The sequence below is a fragment of the Leucoraja erinacea genome, chromosome 9 (genome assembly GCF_028641065.1).
Source record: "Leucoraja erinacea ecotype New England chromosome 9, Leri_hhj_1, whole genome shotgun sequence".
In the NCBI taxonomy this organism is placed as follows: domain Eukaryota; kingdom Metazoa; phylum Chordata; class Chondrichthyes; order Rajiformes; family Rajidae; genus Leucoraja; species Leucoraja erinaceus.
Genome location: NC_073385.1, coordinates 59,524,317 through 59,545,342, shown reverse-complemented (window position 1 = coordinate 59,545,342; position 21,026 = coordinate 59,524,317). Strand labels below are relative to the sequence as shown.

The 21,026-nt window shown below is 44.6% G+C and overlaps 2 protein-coding genes across 3 annotated transcripts in view; both read left to right on the top strand.

The window, feature by feature from the left end:
• LOC129700443 (transmembrane protein 87A-like) overlaps positions 1-7,953 on the top strand; it is a 56,895-nt gene extending 48,942 nt beyond the window's left edge. For both annotated transcript variants that reach the window (XM_055640936.1, XM_055640935.1), the window contains exons 18-20: positions 814-866; positions 3,112-3,142; positions 7,290-7,953. In XM_055640936.1, the coding sequence (XP_055496911.1) occupies positions 814-866; positions 3,112-3,142; positions 7,290-7,331 (126 nt within the window). In that variant the 3' untranslated portion in view covers positions 7,332-7,953. The remainder of the gene's footprint in view (positions 1-813; positions 867-3,111; positions 3,143-7,289) is intronic.
• A 5,392-nt stretch (positions 7,954-13,345) lies between these two features.
• Positions 13,346-21,026, top strand: part of vps39 (VPS39 subunit of HOPS complex) — an 83,294-nt gene continuing 75,613 nt past the window's right edge. The window contains exon 1 of the mRNA XM_055640929.1: positions 13,346-13,539. Within this exon, the coding sequence (XP_055496904.1) occupies positions 13,467-13,539 (73 nt within the window). The 5' untranslated portion in view covers positions 13,346-13,466. The remainder of the gene's footprint in view (positions 13,540-21,026) is intronic.

The following is a 21,026-nucleotide window of genomic DNA, read 5'->3' as shown; positions in this document are numbered from 1 at the left end:
AGGTTCACCTGCACCTCCTCCAACCTCATCTATTGCATCCGCTGCTCTAGGTGTCAACTGCTCTATATCGGTGAGACCAAGCGCAGGCTTGGTGATCGCTTCGCTTAACACCTCCGTTCAGTTCACACTAACCAACCTGATCTCCTGGTGGCACAGCATTTCAACTCCCCCTCCCATTCCGAATCTGACACCTTTCTGTCCTGGGCCTCCTTCTTGGTCAGAATGAGTCCCACCGCAAATTGGAGGTGCAGCGCCTCATATTTTGCTTGGGTAGTTTACACCCCAGCGGTATGAACATTAACTTCTCCAATTACATGTAGAACTTGCTTTCTCTCTCCTTCTCCTCCCCAGCTCTCCCACAGCCTATTGTTTCCACCTCTTCCTTTCTTCTTCCCGCCCCCCCACCCCCACATCAGTCTGAAGAAGGGTCTCGACCCGAAACGTCACCTATTCCTTCGCTCCATAAATGCTGCCTCACCCGCTGAGTTTCACCAGCATTTTTGTCTACCTTCGATTTTTCCAGCATCTGCACTTCTTTCTTAAACATATAGACGAGTATCTTTTCTTGGAAAATTAAGTCACTTGGAAAACTTAAAGAGTATTGTTTATTTCCTTGCAGACTATATACATTTATGTTTATGACATTGCACCCTCTTCTCCCCTTCCCACCCTTCCTTCCCACTTACTTCTGTCGTGTTCCCCAGATGTGTCCTTGAAAGGAGGCAAATGTATTTATGGAATTGGAAAGTGAATCAATCAATAGATTTGCTTGTTGGACTGAAAACTCATTAAAGCTGTTGCTGTTATTGACAGGATGAAGATTTGAAGTGGGTTGAGGAGAATGTCCCATCTTCCATGGCAGATGTGTAAGTGACTTTCATCAACAGTAGCTATAAACTATTTCAGGGACCTGCAAGCTTTTGGATATACCCATCATTGTAACTTTACTGTTTGGAAATCGGTGTACATTGTGTTTTACAATTTTACCCAAATTGTACCCAAAGGAAAAAAAGGTTGGAGACAAGAAATAATAAAAGGATGATCAGGTTTAGCTTGTACGTGGTCAGAATCTGAAAGAGCAGCCTGTCCAGATAAAGGAGCAGGTTTTTTGGTCTTGATGATCTGCAGGCCTTTGAAGATAAGTGGGAAAATATGCATTTTATTCTGGGAATTCTTTATTTTTTTTAATATATCTATACTTTATTCAAATAAATTATTTTGGGAAATTGTAGCATGTAACCTTTGGAGTAGGTCAGATGCAGAATTCAGTATGATATTTAATGGGGGTTGCATTGTAAAGGGAGGCCATGAATGTAACAAAATGTGAGCAAATAGATGTACTGACTCTGCATGTTGTGCAAAGAAGATGGAAATACCGATGAGGAAAAATTCAAATACATTCAGAATGATGTTTTAATCACTGCGCAGCATTAGAAACTATACTTTCTATACTTTTTGGAATACAATTTAATTGCTTGTTTAGTTGCTTTCTAAGTTTTACAGAATTTAGCTTGATATCCCAAATAGTATTTTGTATAAGTGTACTCTTGCACCTACTTTGCTAGTCACCTGTCCCTATGCCTCCTCTCTTCCATCAATCCAGGGACCTCGGCAACCTATCTTGGTGCGTCAGAGGTTCACATGCACCTCATCTAACCTCCTCAACTGCATTTGGTGCTCCCAATGTGGGCTCCTTTACATCGGTGTGACCAAACGTAGACTAGGCAAACAATTCGACGTACAGTTGAACTCAGTCCGCCTAGGCCTGCTAGATATTTCCAGGTTGCTAACCATTACAATTCTTTTTCCAATTCCCATACCAACCTTTCTGTCCTGGGCTGCCTCCATTTCCAGAGTGAGGGCACTCGCAGACTGGAAGAACATATACAGCTTGGATTTGGTCTCATGCTGCACGTGTAATAGTGCGTATAAACATTGGATTTCTCCAATTGGTAAAGACCCTCTAGCTCCCCCCCCCCCCCCCCCCCCCCCCCCCCCCCCCTGTCCTGTGCCCCCCCCTCCTTCCACACCAGTGAAGACCCATTTTTCTCACTACACCCTCCCCAACCACCCTCGTTCTCTTCCTGTCCTTCATCCATACCATTTCATCCATATCTCCCCTCCTGGCTTTACATTTCACTACTCTGCGCTCCCCTTTCTCTCTTTTCATCTCAAGCCTTTGTCCACTCATCTGCCAGTCAAAGGCCTCTTCTCTCACCTGTATCCACCTATCACTTAACCAGGCTTTGTCCCACTACCACCACTTTTCCACCTTTCCCCCTCCTACTACAATCAGTCTGAGAAAGGTCCCGAAATAAAATGTTGCCTGTCTATACTCTCTAGAAATGCTACCATTTTTTGCTGAGGTACTCCAGCACTTTTTGTTTTAGTTGATTCTAGCATCAGTTGCTTATCTCTCCGTGAGTAAACATCTTTAAACTGGGTAACTGGCTCTCTCAACAATATCTTAATATTTCCATTTTTAATATTGTTGAACAAATCACTGGCATAAAGCAATTCATGCTACTTCATATGGCAGGAATGCAAAGCCTCGCCTTTGTACCTAGATATGAGCTAAGGGGTGTTTCTAACATTTTTTCATCTTCCCATTTAATGGCTCATTTAAGTTCATGGGATTTGAAAACAATATTTAGATTTTGTTGTATGTTCCTTCACTACTCATGGATAACGAAAGTGATATTTAGCTTGGTTTAGAGATACAGCATGAAAATAAGCCCTTTGGCCCACCAAGTATACGCTGATCATCCATCACAACCTCACACGAGTTCTATGCTTTCCTACTTTCTCCCCATCAACTCCCTGCACATTACAGGAAATTTACAGAGGCCAATTAACCTACAAACCCCCACAACTTTGCGATGTGGGAGGAAACCTACGTGGTCACAGCAAGAACATGCTGACTCCACACAGACAACACCCAAGGTCAGGATTGATGCCCAAATCTCTGGTGCTGTGAGGCAGCTGCTCTACCAGCTGCACCACTGTTCCACCTCAAATCCTTGAGCAAGTGGCAATGGTTGTATGTACAGCTTTATTCTATACACAGTATTGCTTATGGTCACAACTTAAATTTTATCTGTTTTCTTTCAGAGCTCTTCCTGCCCTCCTGGACTCCGATGAGGTAATAAGCGGTTTAAAGAAAATGTAGTGCTAAAGCCTTTGGTCTGTGTGCATGGGGAGCAGGCAGATGTGGGTGTGCGTGCAGGGAGTTAGTGAATGCCAGTGTACTTGCAAGGAGGGAGTAGGTATAAATCCTACAGGTCAGTGTGAGCAGCAACAACCTCCTGGGCTGGTGCTGACGACTGCAACCTGCTTCCTGTAATATGGAAGCTTTGGTTCATCAATTTATAATGATCAGTGGGATGGAGAAGCGAGTTTAACATAGATATGTAGGAAGGAACTGCAGATGCTGGATTATACCGAGATAGACACAAAAAGCTGGAGTAACTCAGCGAGTCAGACGGCATTTCTGGAGAAGAGGAATAGGTGATGTTTCGGGGCGAGACCCCTCTTCAGACAGTCGGGGAAAGGGAAACGGGAGATACAGATTGTAACGTAGAGAGATATAGAACAAATTAATGAAAGATGCAAAAAAGTGACAAAGGAAACAGCCATTGTTAGCTGTGTGCTAGGTGAAAACGAATTACAGACAATGAGATTCAACAAGACTTTTTTGAAGCCGGTACGTCTTGGGTGGTGAGGGATGGAGAGAGGGGATACAAGGGTTACTTGAAGATGGAGAGCTAACTTCTACTTCTAACCAAGTAACTCTTGCATCCCCTCTCTCTATCCGTCCCCCACCCAAGTCATGCCAGCATCAGAGTCGTCTTGTTGAGTCTCATTGTCTAACTCATTTTCACCTAGCACACAGCTAACGATGACGGGCTTGTTTCCTTTATCATTATCACTTTTTTTGCATATCTTTAATTCATTTGTTCTATATCTCTTTGCTTCACCATCTGTATCTCTCTCGTTTCCCTTTCCCCTGACTCTCAGCCTGAAGAAGGGTCTTCACCCGAAACTTCACCAGTGTAGGTTTACAAGGTTAATTCCCGGGATGGCAGGACTGTCATATGCTGAGAGAATGGAGCAGTGGGCTTGTACACTCTGGAGTTTAGAAGGATGAGAGGGAATCTCATTGAAACATATAAGATTGTTAAGGGCTTGGACACGCTAGAGGCAGGAAACATGTTCCCGATGTTGGGGGAGTCCAGAACCAGGGCCACAGTTTGAGAATAAGGAGTAGGCTATTTAGAACGGAGACGAGGAAACATTTTTTCCTCACAGAGAGTGGTGAGTCTGGAATTCTCTGCCTCAGTTAGCGATGGAGGCAGGTTCTCTGGATGCTTTCAAGAGAGAGCTAGATAGGGCTCTTAAAGATAGCGGATAGGGGATATGGGGAGAAGGCAGGAACGGGGTACTGATTGGGGATGATCAGCCATGATCACATTGAATGGCGGTGCTGGCTCGAAGGGCGAAATGGCCTACTCCTGCACTTATTGTCTATTGTCTATTCCTTTTCTCCAGCGATGCTGTCTAACCTGCTGAGTTACTCCAGCTTTTTGTGTCTATCTTCAGAGTTTAACATTGTTTTGTTATGTGCGCAGGTGATGGGAGGAAGAACTTTTGTCAACAAAAGTGGTTGAGGCAGAAATTATTTCCCAGTTTAATGGACAAATATTAATAAATATGTAAACATTTGAACCAAAGAGAAATACCAAGCCTCATGAAGAAAACTGTAGAGTGAGATTAGTTTTGAATGAATCTAGACATTGCTCCATTCCCACCTCTAATGCCACTCTACTTTCTTTAGACCTTTTCATTTCCAACTGCCGGCGGGACATCAACCGCCTCAAATTTTCCACTCCCCTCACTCTAACCTCCTCCCTCCCTGAACGTACAGCCCTCCGCTCACTCTGTAGCAACCCCGACTGGATAATCAAACCTGCCGACAAGGGAGGTGCCTTGGTTAGTCTGGCATGCTGACCTCTACCGGACTGAGGCCAGACGACAAGTCTCAGACACCTCCTCCTACTTATCCTTGGACTATGACCCCACTGACAAGCACCAGGCCTTAATCTCAAGCACCATTACTGATTTCATCACTTCTGGCTCTCTGCCCTCTAAAGCCTCCAACCTTATCGGTCTCCAGCCCAGCACGACCTGATTTTATCTTCCATCCAAAATCCACACAAACTGCCCTGGCAGACCCATTGTTTCTGCTTGTTCATGTCTCACCGAATTAATTTCCACATACCTCGACTCCATCCTATCCCCATTGTCCAATCCCTCCCTACCTATGTCCAAGACACCTCACACGCTCTTCATCTCTTTAACGACTTCTGTTTTCCAGGCCCCCACTCCCTCATTTTTACCATAGATGTCCAGTCACTCTACACCTCCATCCCACACCAGGAAGGTTTTAAAGCCCTTTGTTTCTTCCTCGACTGCAGAATCAGCCAATTTCCATCTACTAATACTCTCCTCCGCCTAAACAACTTCTCCTTTGACTCCTCCTACTTCCTCCAAATCCAAGGCGTAGCTGTGGGCACTTGCATGGGTTCCAGCTTTGCCTGCCTCTTTGTAGGGTACGTCGAACAATCCCTGTTCCAGGTGTACACTGGCCTAATCCCTGAAGTCTACTTCTGCTACATTGACGGCTGCATTGGTGCTACCTCCTGCACCCATGCAGAACTCACTGACTTCATCAACTTCATGACTCATTTACGTCTTGCACTCAAATACACTTGGACCATCTCCAACATCACCCTACTGTTTCCAGATCTCACCGTCTCTATCACAGGAAACTGACTATTGACCGACATCCACTACAAACCTACTGACCATAGCTATCTTGACTACACTTCTTCCAACCCTGCTTCCTGTAAAAACTCTATCCCCTACTCCCAATTCCTCCGTCTATGCTGCATCTGTGCCCAGGATGAGGTGTTCCATACCAGGGCATTGGAATTGTCCTTATTCTTTAGGAAAGAGAAAAGGTTCCCCTCTTCCATTATAGATGAGGCTCTCACTAGGGTCTCCTCGATATCCTGCAGCTCCGCTTCCACTCCCCCTCCCCCCCACATTCGTAACAAGGATAGAGTTCCCCTAGTCCTTACCTTTCACCCCATTAGCCATCGCATACAACACATAATCCTCTGAATTTCCACCACCTCCAACAGGATCCCACCATTTTCCACATTTTCCCCATCTCCACCCCTTCATTTCACTGATCCCTCCGCCTTCTCCCGGTGGCCAGCAGAGACCTTTCTGTCCTGAGCCTCCCATTGTCAGAGTCCGAAATTCCCTGGTCAACTCGGGTCCACCCCAGCGGTCCCACCCCACTTCAATAGCCCTTGCTTTCCCTCCCCAGGTACTTTCCCCCTTTTATCTGAAAGCCTTGGGACCAGACACAACTGCAGGAGATGCAACACCTGTCCCTTGGCTGTGGGTCCTGGGATCTCTGTGCTTCCTCCCTCGACGTCCAATCCATCCAAGCGGGGAGCTGGAGAGGACCCAAACAGTCTTTCCAGATGAGGCAGAGGTTCGATTTTAATGACTCATATCCGCATTCCGAATGGTCGCGCGAGTTGCGCACTTGCACCTCCTCCAACCTCATCTACTGTATCCACTGTTCCAGGTGTCAACCTCTCTACATCAGCGAGACCAAGCGCAGGCTCGGCGATCATTTCACTGATCACGATCAAACGCTCAGTCTGTCCGCTCCCCGACCTACGGCGACAAGTGATCTCCCACAGTGAGCTGCCAGCACTTCCACACTATCCCCCATCCCAAGTTGGAACCAAACTGGGATCTCCGATGGGCTTTCGGTGTCCTGAGAGGACCTCCTCCACTTGTCAGAGTGAGGCCCAGCGCAAAGTTTTCCTCTGGAGTTGAACAGCACCTCATGTGGGTGGGTCTCTGGGATTTGCTTGCTTGGGGCTAGTTCCGGTACACTGCGCCAGCGGTAAGAAAGCCCCCGCGCCGGTATTGACCTCTCTCAACTTCAGATAGCCCTTGCTTTCTCTCACTCCATCCCCCTCCCCTTCCCAGTTCTCCCACCAGTCTTACTACCTCCGACTACATTCTATCTTTGTCCCACCGCCTCCCCTGACTCTCAGTCTGAAGAAGGGTCTCGACCCGAAACGTCACCCATTCTTTCTCTTCAGAGATGCTGCCTGACCCACTGAGTTACTCCAGCATTTTGTGTCTAATGCTTTGATCATCTATCATCTAGAAGTAAAACTAACAATTTCCTTATTTTGCAGGAAATTATGACCACCAAATTTGAGATTTCGAAAATGGAGTGAAAATGAAGATGAGAAAGCACCACACTTGTTTTGATGCAATAGATATCCAGGAGAATATATCTTTGGTCTGCACACAAACACTGGAATTGTTCGGTGTCACGTGGTTTCAATGGGGTTGGGTGGGAAGAAGAGTGTACTTTATACGTTGAAGTGCAATTCTGATTTTTATTTTTTAAAACCAAGTTAGTTATTTTGCTCGTACTTGTCATAGATGTCTGATTTGGATGGGCTTATACTTTGGTGTTCAGGTAAATCTAAGGGCTGGTCTACAACTATTCCTAATCAAGCTGATCCACAAAGGACAAGCCAGTTACCCTGTTTGCCCTTCCCTCTTCCTTTCCAACCCTATGCTGCCAAATGAAGTATTTGTACTCCAGTACTCCAAATTTATTTTGTATGGGACTTCTGAGGAAGGGTCAAGTTTTCGAGACACTGGACTGTACAGCCGGATATGTTATAGATAGCTAGCTGTGCTGGCACCTTGGATGGCGATTCCAATCTCATTGGAAGTGGTATTAAAATGAAGTTTTGTAAATCTGGTTTTGGTGCAGCTTGGTAAAACTATCAAGGGAGCTTTATTGTGATTTTGTCTCAAATTAAATAAAGAATCGTAGGGGTTAAATTCTACGTCTGGTGATTTATAGAGTACATAGATCTGCATAGTTAAAGATGTAAACAAGCACTTTGATTTTGTTCTCCTGTTAGACCATCACACTGAATTGCAATGAGTGTTTTTAATATGTATGATGCCACCTTTCATATAATCAAGGTTGAAGACACTGGTAAGATTGAAGACTACACTACGTGATCAACACAGTCAACAGCAGAGCATGAATGCAAGGGCAAATAAACAAACTACTAGAGGAACTGATACTCTACCTCAAGACTGGGTTCTGGATAAGGGTACGGGTAAAATTGGAATGCTTATTTTAAGGAAGTAGCGATAGTTACTTCAGTTGAAAGCACCACCAAACGTCCAAAGGGAGCACATTTTCAGTGTCTAGTCTTCTCGGTGCAATTACCCCTAGTAGAAAACTTGCTTGTCAAACAGAGAAAGCTGTTATATTCCTATTCACCTCGCATCTGTTTTTCTTAAATCATTGCTTTCATTTTTTTAAACAAAAGATCAGAGTCTGACAGTACGGAAACACCTCGTCTGACATTAAGACTCGCCACACTACGTTCAATAGTGGGGGGGTTTAGTGGATTATCTCATCTCACTGCAATTAAATAAAGTCTGGGGTAGTAAGGCAAATGTCTGCAGCCTCTGATTCAGCTGGACATTATCAAACATCTGATATAAAGTACCATATTTCTGCCATGTTCTTGAAACGCAGCCACTTTGCACATTAGTCCTGATATTTCTGTTATCGCTAACCACACCTCCTGCATCCTGCATCCTTGCTAACCATTTTAACTCCTCTTCCCATTACCATACTAACATTTCTGTCATGGGCTGCCTTTATTGCCAAATTGAGACCATGCACAAACTGGAGGAACAGCTCCTCATATTCTGCTTGGGTAGCTTATAACCCAATGGTATGAACACTGAACACTCCAATTTTAACTAACTTACCAAAAGACCTGCCACCCTGATCTCCCTGATATCTCCCCCTTCCAACTACATTCATTGCTCTGGCTTCACAATTTGCAAATCCTATCCTTATCTCACATTTAGTCTTTTCATCCCTGGCCTTCGCCCCAACCATCTGCCTATCCAAAGGCCTCCTTCACCAGTATACACCTACCAGTTGCCAGGCTTTGTCCTGTTCCCCCATCTCTTCCAGCTTTCTCTCCGCATCCCACCCCCACCACAATTTGTGTAAAGAAAGGTCCTGACCCAAAACCTGATCTGTCCCTTTTCACCAGAGATGCTGTCCCTTTTCGCCAGAGATGCTGCCTGCCCTGCTGAGTTACTCCAGCATTTTCTCCTTTTTTTTCAGGATAAATGTATTTGTACTGAAGTACAAACCTTTCATTGTTCTGAACTATGAATATACATGGATATTTTAGGGGATGGGGCTTTGCTGCAAGTTCAAGTGAGTTTATTGTCATGTGTCCCTGTATAGGACAATGAAATTCTTGCTTTGCTTCAGCACCCAGAACATAGTAGGCATTTACTACAAAACAGATAAGTGTGTCCATATACCATAATATAAATGCAGGGAAGTAGAGTTGTAAAATTGCATAATTCTGCAATTATATATACTCTACATGTAAGTCTTCTAACCCCCCCTCCCCTAGCAGCATCTTTCATTTGATAAGTGGCATTGTGCGCAAAGGAAGGACTTTGTTTCTAATGCATGAAGGTTGCATAAGTGTTAAAACTGAATTCAGTCTTTTTTATTCATTCATGGGAATCGGTCGTCACTAGCAAAGCCAGTGTTTATTGCCAATCTGTGGTTGACTTTGAGATGGTGCTGGTGAGACATATGTGTAATGATTCAATACAACTGAGTTTTTTTTAAGCTATCTCAGCCAGCAGTTCTGAGTTCCACTGTTCAGAAGTTTGGATGACAGAAGTTGGGGGGGGGGGGGGGGGGGGGGGGGGGGGGGGGGGGGGGTGAAAGGGGTCCATAATGAAGTGCCAAAGATGATGGAGAGTGACAAAATTAGCCAAACTTGCTACAGCTGTCTAATGTCAATTACTCCTGGGTAAGTATGGACATGAAATAAGGATGGATTCTGATGCTCCCTCCCAATGGAATATTCACACAGTCGTAGATCACACATTAAACATAATTAATTTAAGGTACTGGATGGTGACTGGTGACCAATGCTCACAGAATCCAAACCCAGCAACAAATCTATACCTCTTGGCATGGAATAAAAATCCAGATGATTCAAGCTAGCTTATGGTTTTATTCTCCAGTTGCAACTTATTTCAAGGGCTTGCAGCTAATTGCTCAATGTTCAATCAACTGGCAGATCAATTTTTAATGCAAAGTTTCAATTTTTGTTGAAAGTTGGACGTGAATTTTGTGTATTTGCTGTTGAGTTTGCTCATGCTATAATGAAGTGATGGTGGAGATGGAAATGAATTCTAACAGTAGAGAGTTATAAACTTGGTATTCCATAGTCATACAGCATGAAACAGGTCCTTCAACCCAACTTGCTCATGCCAACCTAGGTGCCCTATCTACACTAGTCCCACCTGCCTGCATTTGTCCCATATCCCTCTAAAACCTAAAATTGATATGTGATGAGGAAACGTTACCCATTCGCATCAGGGAGTTGGGTGAGAACAACATACTCAGTTTTTGATTTTACTGCTATTGAATCTAACATATCATTTCAAGTGTAAGGAAAGCGCTGAATGTAGGATCTGATTCCTTACCTTCTAAACTGCACCAAACACCTGACATTTTGAGGCAGACGGTACAGATCCACAAGGACAAGGACAAATGACTACAAAACAGATTTAGGAATAAAAGCACTAAATGGAGGATCAGATGGGTCTAATAAATCATCCCAAACAAATCTATGATGCTATTATGATGGAAATAGCCTTGAGAACCTATTTCATAATCTTTATCATTTCAAGTGTAATGAATGTAATCTATGGAACTAGATGATGACTAGAAAATGAATCATAACCAATCAATGTCTGCAGGAGAGGAGGGAGGAAAATTGGAAATAGAAGCATTACATTGATGACTAGAAAATGAATCATAGCCTTTATTTTGAATATTGCTTTTGTAGTATGCAGTCAATAGTTAGTCTTTCTAGGCTGAGCTTTACATTGACCATTTGCAGTTTGAAAGGTTTGCTTTAGATAATGCCTATATTACTGCACACTAACTTTGCATCATCAATAATGTGTCATATCTTCACAATCAACACATTCCATTATTATTCTCAAACGATTTAATATCAGATAGCACATATTATTAAGGAACTCTATTGTAGACAGTTAGGACCTGGCTGAACCGACCCGACCAGCTGTGACCTGCACCAGATACTGGCAGAACGACATCTGAGATTGCAATGGACTCGAAGAAGAAGTTAGATATGTAATCGTGTTCTAGTTATGTTAGTGCATTTGCAAACGTGCCGAGGTCCAATCTCACCAAAGCCAAATCTCACCGAGGCAATTGGTGAGTTGAATTTAGAATTAGATAGCAAGAGTAATGGTAACCATAAAGTTGATGTGGCCAGTAAATAGAGTGCCCTTACTAACTAAGTGAATTTGCCATCCTGACCCTAACCGAAGTGTCCTCTGAAATGGTAAAGCAAGCTATTCAATTCAAAGTAGGATGGGCAGCAAATGCTGGTCTTGTGATAACTGCATAACATAGAAAATAGGTGCAGGAGTAAGCCATTTGGCCCTTCGATCCTGCGCCGCCATTCAATATGATCATGGCTGATCATCCAACTCAGTATCCTGTACCTGCTTTCTCTCCATATAGCCAATGAACTGGCCTCAACTACATTCTGTGGCAGAGAATTCCAGGGATTCACCACTCTGTGTAAAAAATGTTTTTCTCATCTCAGTCCTAAAATATTTCCCCTTTATCCTTAAACTGACCCCTTGTTCTGGACTTCCCCAACATCGGCAATAATCTTCCTGCATCTAGACTACCCAACCCCATAAGAATTTTGTAAGTTTCTATAAGATTCCCCCTCAATCTTCTAAATTCTAGCGAGTACAAGCCGAGTCTTTCTTCATATGAAAGTCCTGACATCCCAGCAATCAGTCTGGTGAACCTTCTCTGTACTCCCTCTATGGCAAGAATGTCCTTCCTCAGATTAGGAGACCAAAACTGTACGCAATACTCAAGATGTGGTCTCACCAAGACCCTGTACAACTGCAGTCGAACCTCCCTGCTCCTATACTCAAATCATGAATTAGAAACAAATGTATTTATTCAGTGTTATTTTCCAATGCAATAAAGATTTTGGAAATCTGAACTGATGACTGATAATTGATGTTTTTAAAAAATGGGGAGCTCGCATAACAGTTAACAAACTTTGTGCACAGACTTTTCGAGGTCAGCAGTGAGCATCGCTGAAAGCCAGTTCAGTTTATAAAAAATTGCAGTTTAGGTTTTAGGTACTCTGATTTTAGGTACTCTGAAAACATTTATGAATGAACATTTCAAAAGGATCATTCACAACATGCGGGTGGCAACACTAATTTTTTGCAATAGTATTGAGGTTATTAATGTATTGATTTTATGTTTATTTATAGATCATGCAATGATTTTACAGGCCTTTTAATATGCTGCAAGTAAGAATTTAATTGTTCCGTTGTCGGTATATACAACAATCACTCTTAATAGACACAAAATGCTGGAGTAACTCAGCGGAACTGGCAGCATCTCTGGATTGCAGGAATGAGTGACATTCCGGGTCGAGACCCTTCTTCACACTGAGAGTCAAGGGAGCGAGACAGAGATAAGGAATTTGAAACTTTGTCACATGTGACTAGGCACAGTGAAATTCTTTGCTTGCATACCCAATGTATACAAAGCGGAAGGGTAAAGTGTGACATTGTTAGCTGGGAGAGGTAACATCAAAGCAAATAGATAAAATGTAGATAGACACAAAAAAGCTGGAGTAACTCAGCGGGCCAGACAGCATCGCTGGAGAGAAGGAAGGGGTGTGTTTCGGGTCGAGACCCTTCCGTCTGAAGAAGGATCTCGACCCGAAACGTCGCCCATCCCTTCTCTCCAGAGATGCTGCCCGTCCCGCTAGGTTACCCCAGCTTGTTGTGTCTATCTTCGGTTTAAACCAGCATCTGTAGTTCCTTCTTACACTGAGTGAGATAAAATGTAAACAGGGGGGGGCGTCAGCCTGGTGGGAGAACTGGGGAGGGAGCCGGGGGGAGATAGAGGGAGAGAGTAAGGAGCAAAGATCCTATAGCAGAGCTCTGCTATAGGATCTTTGGTAAGGAGTACTTGAAGTTAGAGAAGTCAATGCCCACACCGCTGGAGTGTAAACAAACACTTCCTTCTCTGAAGAGGGAGGGAGGGGGGAGCATGCGCATTGGGACGGGCGGTGAAGTGGACGGGCGACGTGACGGTACGCGTGACGTTGTCACGGGGCCGCTCGTGCACGGACGCGGACGCGGGCTCGCGCTGCTGGAACACCGGGCAGTTGGTCCGCGCGGCCGCCGCCGCCGCCGCCACCGCCATGCACGACGCGTACGAGCCGGTGCCCATCCTGGAGAAGCTGCCGCTGCAGATCGACTGCATGGCTGCCTGGGGTAAGGGCACGGTCCGGGGCCGCTGCGGGCCCGTCTCCCGGTTGACAACAGGCCGGAGGGAGGGGGACCGCGACCGGGGGGGAGACGGCGTGAATCCAGGGCCCAGCCTGTATGCCAGGAACCGGTGAGCTGAGGCAGGTTAAAGGAAATAAATACTAAATAGTTCAAAGCAACGGTCAGGTGCAGGTGTGGATGGAGGGAAGGAGAGAGGGAGGGAGCGCAGAGGAAGAAAGTTTGGGTCGCATGGTGATGGCATCATCCGAGTAGTTAAAGAGGCACAGAGCTGCAGATGGGTTTCAAAAACCCTGATCCTCTGGGCTCGGGCAGTCTTCGGTGTAAATTTGTCACCGGGGTGTAGATGTGCACGCGTTCTCTTTAATTTGCAACTTTAATTAAGGCGTCATGTTCTTCCCATACGCCAGCATTTATAAGCTGTCAGTCGAGCCGGGTGGTATCAACCTGGTTCTCCTGCTGTTGTTTAAGAAAGAACTGCAGATGCTGGTTAAATCGAAGGTAGACACAAAATGCTGGAGTAACTCAATGGATGAGGCAGCATCTAAGGAGAAAAGGAATTGGCGACGTTTCGGGTCGAGACTCTTCTTCAGACTGATGTCAGGAGAGGGGGCAGGACAAAGAAACAATGTAGGCGGAGACAGTAGGACTAGTGGGAGAAGAGGGAGGGGATGGAGAGAGAAAGCAGGGCTACCTGAAGTTAGAGGAGTAGCCCCTACTTTCTCTCTCCATCCCCTCCCCTTCCCACTCGTCCTACTGTCTCTGCCTACATTATTTCTTTGTCCTGCCTCCTCCCCTGACATCAGTCTGAAGAAGAGTCTCGACCCGAAACGAGCCAAATTCCTTCTCTCCATCGATGCTGCCTCACCCGCTGTTACTCCAGCATTTTGTGTCTACCTCCTGCTGTTGTCCTGTTTTACGCAATTGAATTTCTGTCATTGAATCTAGCTGGACTGAAAGCTATTTGGCCCATTCATGGATGCTTGTAGAACAATTTATTTTCCTATTCTCCTTGCCAATTATTTGTATATAAGCCCTACAAAATATTTTCTGTAATAAAAAGGAAATGCAGATGCAGGTTGATGCGGAAGATAGACACAAAATACTGGAGTAACTCAGCAAGTCAGGCAACATGTCTGGTGAAAATAGATAAATGAAGTATTGAGTGTGTCAGACACACCTCTGCAGAAAATGGATATGTCACTTTTCGGAAGGAGGGTCCTTACCCAAAAATTCACGTATCCATTTTCTTCAGAGATACTGCCTGACCCGCTGAGTTACTCCAACATTTTTTAGCTAAATTATTTTCTGTGGTGTTCCTGTCCAGTACTCTTTCAAAAGCCCATTTTCTCAGTTTCTCCTGATCCCTCCCCCTCCCCCTCCCCCCTCCATCTGCTTCACGATGTCCTGTTACTCTTCTGTCCTTGGCTAGCTCTGACCAGAGAATTTATGTTCTTTTTGCTGCAGTCTGCTTTCAGGCAGTCATTCCATCTTTTTGGTGGTCTTCCTCTTGGGCGGTTTCCATGGACACGTGCCTCATAAGTAACATAGTCGTTTTGTTGTAATTCTGCCCAGAATGGGGAATTCCATACCGAGGGTTGCATGCACGGAGGTGTTCCGGATCTTGCTGAGACGTGACACTTCCATTATTTTGCGAAGGCACATCATTTCAAATGTTGAAAGTCTGGTTTCATCTTCCCTCTTTACTGTCCATGTTTCCGCTCCATACAGCAGTATTGAGAGGACAAGTACTTTATAGAGCTGGATCTTTGTGCTGCTTCGGATGTCTTTTGCGCTCCATTTCTTTTGGAGTTTTTGAACAGCCCCAGCAGCTTTCCCAATGCATAATTTTACATCTTTGGAGCATGATCCAGTTTGACATATTTTTCCTCCTAGATATGTGAACTCCTCAACCTGAGCCAATGATGTACTGTGATTTTGATATTTATTTTTATGTTCTTTTTGGTGATTGCTTGCACTTGTGTTTTTTTATGTTGATTTTCAGTCCCAGCTCTTTACTGTTTTCATGTACAAGGTGTACCAGAGTCTGGATGTCGGTTTCACTCGCAACAATGAGTGCGATGTAATCTCCGAAGCGCAGATTATTTAGGAGCTGGCCCTGGATATTTACCCCTTTATTAGTGACGTGCAATGCTTACAACAGGATGTTAAATAGCTGTGGTGAGATAACACACCCTTGTCGCACTGCAACTGCAGTGGTAAACCATTCTGTTAGTTCCCCATTCACTCTTACAGCTCTTGTAGATTTCTGGTAAAGTGTTTTTAGTAGCCTTATAATTTTGTTGGAAAAACCAAAGACACCATGCCTTCCACAATCCCTCCTGCCATACAGAATCGAAGGCATTTCAGTCTATGTAGCAACAGAACAGTCCTTTTTTCTTTTTTCGGTGTTTTTCCATAGTTTGTGTTAGAGTGAACAGTTGATCTATGATTGACCGACCTGGTCTAAATCCCGCCTGGGCTGCTGATAGAATCTCTTCTGCCCTTTTCGTGATGTGTCTTTGAATTAAGAGGATGAATATTTTGCATGAATGACTAAGCAGGCTGATTCCCCTATAATTGCCACAGTCTAGGTTGTCTTTTTTCATGTAGATTGATGTCAATTATTTTCTGTGGTGTTCGTGTCAATACTCTTTCAAAAGCCCATTTTCTCAGTTTCTCCTAATCTAACAGTCAGTGAATTCAAGATCATAACTAATATGCACCTTTTTTCTTTAAAATAATGCCTCTTTTCTCACGCTTTCTTTCTGTTCTTTGGCCCTCAAACTATTCATTAATGTTCGCTTAATTTGGTTTATCGAATTTAGACCTTTCATGATCTTGTTCACCTCTACCAAATTTCCATTCAAACTTCCTTTACTCCAAGTATAACACCGGCCTTTTGTGTTCCATGCCTACTGTTAAGGTCCCTCATTCCTGAAGCCATTATTGCAAATCTTCCATTTACCCTCTCTCAAATCTGTAATAGAATGAATGAAAGTCAAGATCTCTCTACAAACTGTTCTCACAGCAAGTTCTTCGCTTTTCAAAGTTAGGCAAAAATGCAGCAAAGATCTTGGATGTAGGGACATTTGTGAGAAGGAAAGGTAGCTGGGGTGGAAGGAAGTGTTGAGTGGATCACAAATTCAATGCAGTTCTACGATACCAAGGTGGAAAGATTGAATTATGAGGACACGTGGCATTTTCATGGTTGCTTTTACTCACGTATAGAATATTAAGAGATGTTAAGAAGGCGCAGCGGTAAAGTTGCTGACTTGCAGCACTTGAAGCGCCCGTGATCCGGGTTCAGTCCTGACCACGGGTGCTGTCTACTGAGTTTCTACATTCTGTGACCGCGTGGGTTCTCTCCGAGATCTTCGATTTCCTCCCACACTCCAAAGACATGCAGGTTTGTAGGTTGTCTGAAGAAGGGTTTCGGCCCGAAACGTTGCCTATTTCCTTCGCTCCATAGAAATATGCTCTGCACCCGCTGAGTTTCTCCAGCTTTTTTGTGTACCTCAGATTTGTAGGTTAATTGACTGGCACAGGTGCACAACCTTTTATCCGAAGATTCAAATAACGAAAACCTCCGAATAGCGGACATTTTTTCGGTCCTTGCAGAAAGGTCCTTGAAAACGTTCACCGAGGGCGGCCCGCAAAGGTGACAGCGGAACCTCCAGTTGGTCCTCGAAGAAAGGGGAACTAAATCCCCATTCATAAAAGAGAAGGTGAGGGTATATTGCGCGGGAGGGTTAATAATTGACAATATGCTGCTACCTGCCCGCTGAGTTAAAAAGTTATCGTGAGTCTTGCGTGGGAACTTTTTAACTCAGCGTGCAGGTAGCAGCAGATTGTCGCTCGCTTCAGTTTCACCCCACCTACACCCCTCTGCTTCCCGGCCATGTGTGTGACCCCATCCCTCCCCTCTCCAGCTCCCCGCTCATTGCACCGGCGCGGGGGCGTTGTACTGTCTTCACGTCGGCGATGGCAGCAGGTCAGTGCAGTCACCGGAGACGTCAGGACCAATTGGACGTCGACCACCAGGCCCACCGCAAGCACGGAGAACCCAGAGACCCACAGCCAACAGCAGCCCAGCCCAGCCCCGCTCCAACTACAGAGGAACCTGGGTTGCGGATGACGGGGCGCAGCTCGGGGTGTCGTAGGGGCCCATCGGGGAGCGGGTTCCTGTTGGTCCTGACGTCTCCGGCCACCTGCTATCCTCCGGGAACTGTACCGCCCTTGCAGGAGAGTGGGGTTGTTTGCAGTTGCAGAGGGAGGGGGCAAGGGCGGTACAGTTCCCAGTCTCAGCTCCAGTCCATGGGGGTGGCTGGAGACGTCAGGACCAACGGGACACCGACCCCCAGGCCCACTGCAAGCACGGAGATCCCAGAGACCCACAGCCAGCAGCAACTCCAGCCCAGCCCCGCTCCAACTCCAGAGGAACACGTAGGGGCAGACGCCGATGGTGTGCAAGGTACGAATTGTTCTTGGGGTGGCGGAGGAGGGGGCGCAGCTCGGGCTGTGGGCAAACTGCCACTTGTTGCCGTAGCGGCCCATCGGGGAGAGGATTCCTCTGGAGTTGGAGGGGGAGGGGGGTATTGTGCTGTTTGATCGCCCCCTGCTATCCCAGGGACAGGGAGACACAGCGGCTTTTTAGACTGGTGGGCAATCACTTCCAAAGTTCTGCCCACACAGTCAGTACACCTCTCCTACACTGCATTTCATACAAACATTTATTCTGCAAGAAAAAACTACATTGAAGACTCAAACTCGCGACCGAGTAACTGCCAGGATCGAGGCGCAAACTCGCGACCTAGCTCGGGGATTCAAGAATCCCCGAGCTAGGCCGCCTAAGGGCATGTAGCCCCGCTAGGGTGACATGAGTGCGAGAGGTGATTCAATGCTATGGGCACATTTACAAATTCAGGAATTCATTCAACACACTGCATTTCATACAGACATTTATTCTGCAAGAAAAAACGACATTGAAGACTCAAACTCGCGACCGAGTAACTGCCGGGATCAAGGCGCAAACACGCGACCTTGCGGATATGAGCCGAGCACTCTACCACTGAGCCAGCCATTAATATCTACGCTAAAAAATTTCCATTCCGAAGGCCGACAAATTCTGAATTACGAAAAGTGTCTGGTCCCAAGGCTTTCGGATAAAAGGTTGTACACCTGTATAATTTAAATTGTCCCTCGTGTGTGTAGGATAGTGTTAATGTGCTGGTCGCAGTGGACCCGGTGGTGTTTCTGTGCTGTATCTCTAAACTAAACTAAATTATGTCATTAAGGTTTAAATTAATTTGTTAAAGTAGAAGCAGCTTGTTCTGGCATTTAAGAATCCTTATTGTGTAGTCTGAAGAAGGGTTTCGGCCCGAAAAGTTTCCTTCGCTCCATAGATGCTGCCTTACCCGCTGGGTTTCTCCAGCATTTTTGTCTACCTTAGAGATTTGGCCCTGTCTTTTCTAAAATCTTAATGATGCTGTGAAGAATTTTTTTTTTTAAATGTCTGATTGCTATATTTTGTTAGACAAAATATATTGTCAAGTGATCAAGAAAAGTATATAGAAAGTGATAAAGATTAGCTAAGACTCAATTGAATGGTGGAACATGTTCAAGGGATACGATAGTGTACTGTTATATTTCTTCCTGTCATCTTATTGTGTGCTAATGTACACATTCAGCTGGGGCTCTAATACATCACTTTAAAATAATTATGTGTATCTCTTGACTTTTTCAATGTGATAGGGTATTGTATACATCTGTGGAAACTAGTGAAATGTAAACCAGCATTTGAGACTAAATACAATGTCACCTTTCTGGATCAGCTTCACTTGTGTGGGATAGCGTGGTGATAGATAGCGGGGTGATAGATAAAACAGACAAGTCACTGAAACAACTTGGTGATTTCTGCCAGTGATACCTATCGAAGCTGCAGTCACTTATATCTACTTAAATTGTAGAACATTTGCTTGTGCATTTCTGTTGTCAAACATGCAGTGTGGTGCAACATATTCTAATTTAAGTTTTCCAGCATCACATGGAAGAATCACCTTTTGGATCATGCTTCAGGTTTCACCTGGTACATGATCTGCAACTCCAATTATTTGAATGGGGATTGCAGTGCTTCGATTTAGGACCCATAGAGAAACCAATTTCCAGTATTTTTTTTTGCTTAATAACATTTTTAAATTATTTGTTTAAATTATCACTTCAGTTTTAATAACTGTTTGAGTTTCAAAAATCATTTAAAGTTGCTTGGTCAACGTGGATGAGTTGGGCCAAAGGGCCTGTTTCTGTGCTGTATGATTTTTTGATTGCATTATTACTCCCACCCTCAGCTTTACAACTATCAAAGTTGTTTTGGGGCTTTGTTAATTGTTAAATCATTGTGCGACATTTTGGGAGCTCTTTGTTGATGTGTCGGAGGCTCTGCTGTTGTTGGAACCGTGTTGCTGGAGTCCAGAATCTTTAGGTCCACGAGGATTATCTACAGACTTTGGACCATTGGGAGAAAGTAGATTGTAATGTTGGGATGGACGCTCTCGGCTAGCACATTGAGAGCAAGGGATTTCCCAAACAAAGGTTTTGAGAAATGTGCAGAAATAACTTAAACAGTGATGTTTCGACTGAGCTGGGTCAGGAGGTTATAGGTCCAAGAAACGCTCCAGGATTTGAACATGAAATCAAAGGTTAATGCTGCGTAGGAGTATTGATGGAGATGATGTGTTTCTTTAGGATGTCATTCAAATAGGTCCCAGATTCAACCAGGTCCTTTCAAAACTTTATTTGAAGATCAAGGGATTTCCCCATTGTGTTAGCAAACGTCGTCTTCTTGTTCCAGCATCTACAGTTTTCCTAGTGTCTACATTTTACTGCTCCGCTGCAAAATCTCCTCGAGGTCTGCCTACTTTGAAGAAATTCTCCTCCTTTCTCCGACAAGAGATCTGCGAGACCCCTTCTCATTGCTCCCCTGTCTGTGACTCTTTATCCACGTTCTCTAGAGGCCCTGCCTGACCCAGTGAGTTACTCCAGCACTTTGTGTCTTTCTTTGGAAACCAGCATCTGCCATTCCTTGTATCTTCATCTCTCTGTCTTCTTCCTGGGCAAGCCATTGGGGTCAAGGATGTTTTGCCTCTTTGGTTCTTTGGCTTTCCAGGTAGCTGATATGGCCTGTGTGGGATCCACAAACTCCCACAGGTGAGGCCCATTAAATTTGAAGGAACACGTGGATGATTTGTTTAAGCAGCTATGCCTTCATTTTGTCCACATGCTTGTCCTGATTCCTCCTAGTTTACAGTGCACTCAGAAAGTATTCAGACCCCTTCACTGTTTCCACATTTTGTTACGTTACAGCCTTATTTTAAAATGGATTAAATTCTTTTTTTTTTTATCATCAATCTACACACAATATCCCAGAATGAAGAAGCAAAAACAGGTGTTTAGAAACTTTTGCAAAGTAATTAAAA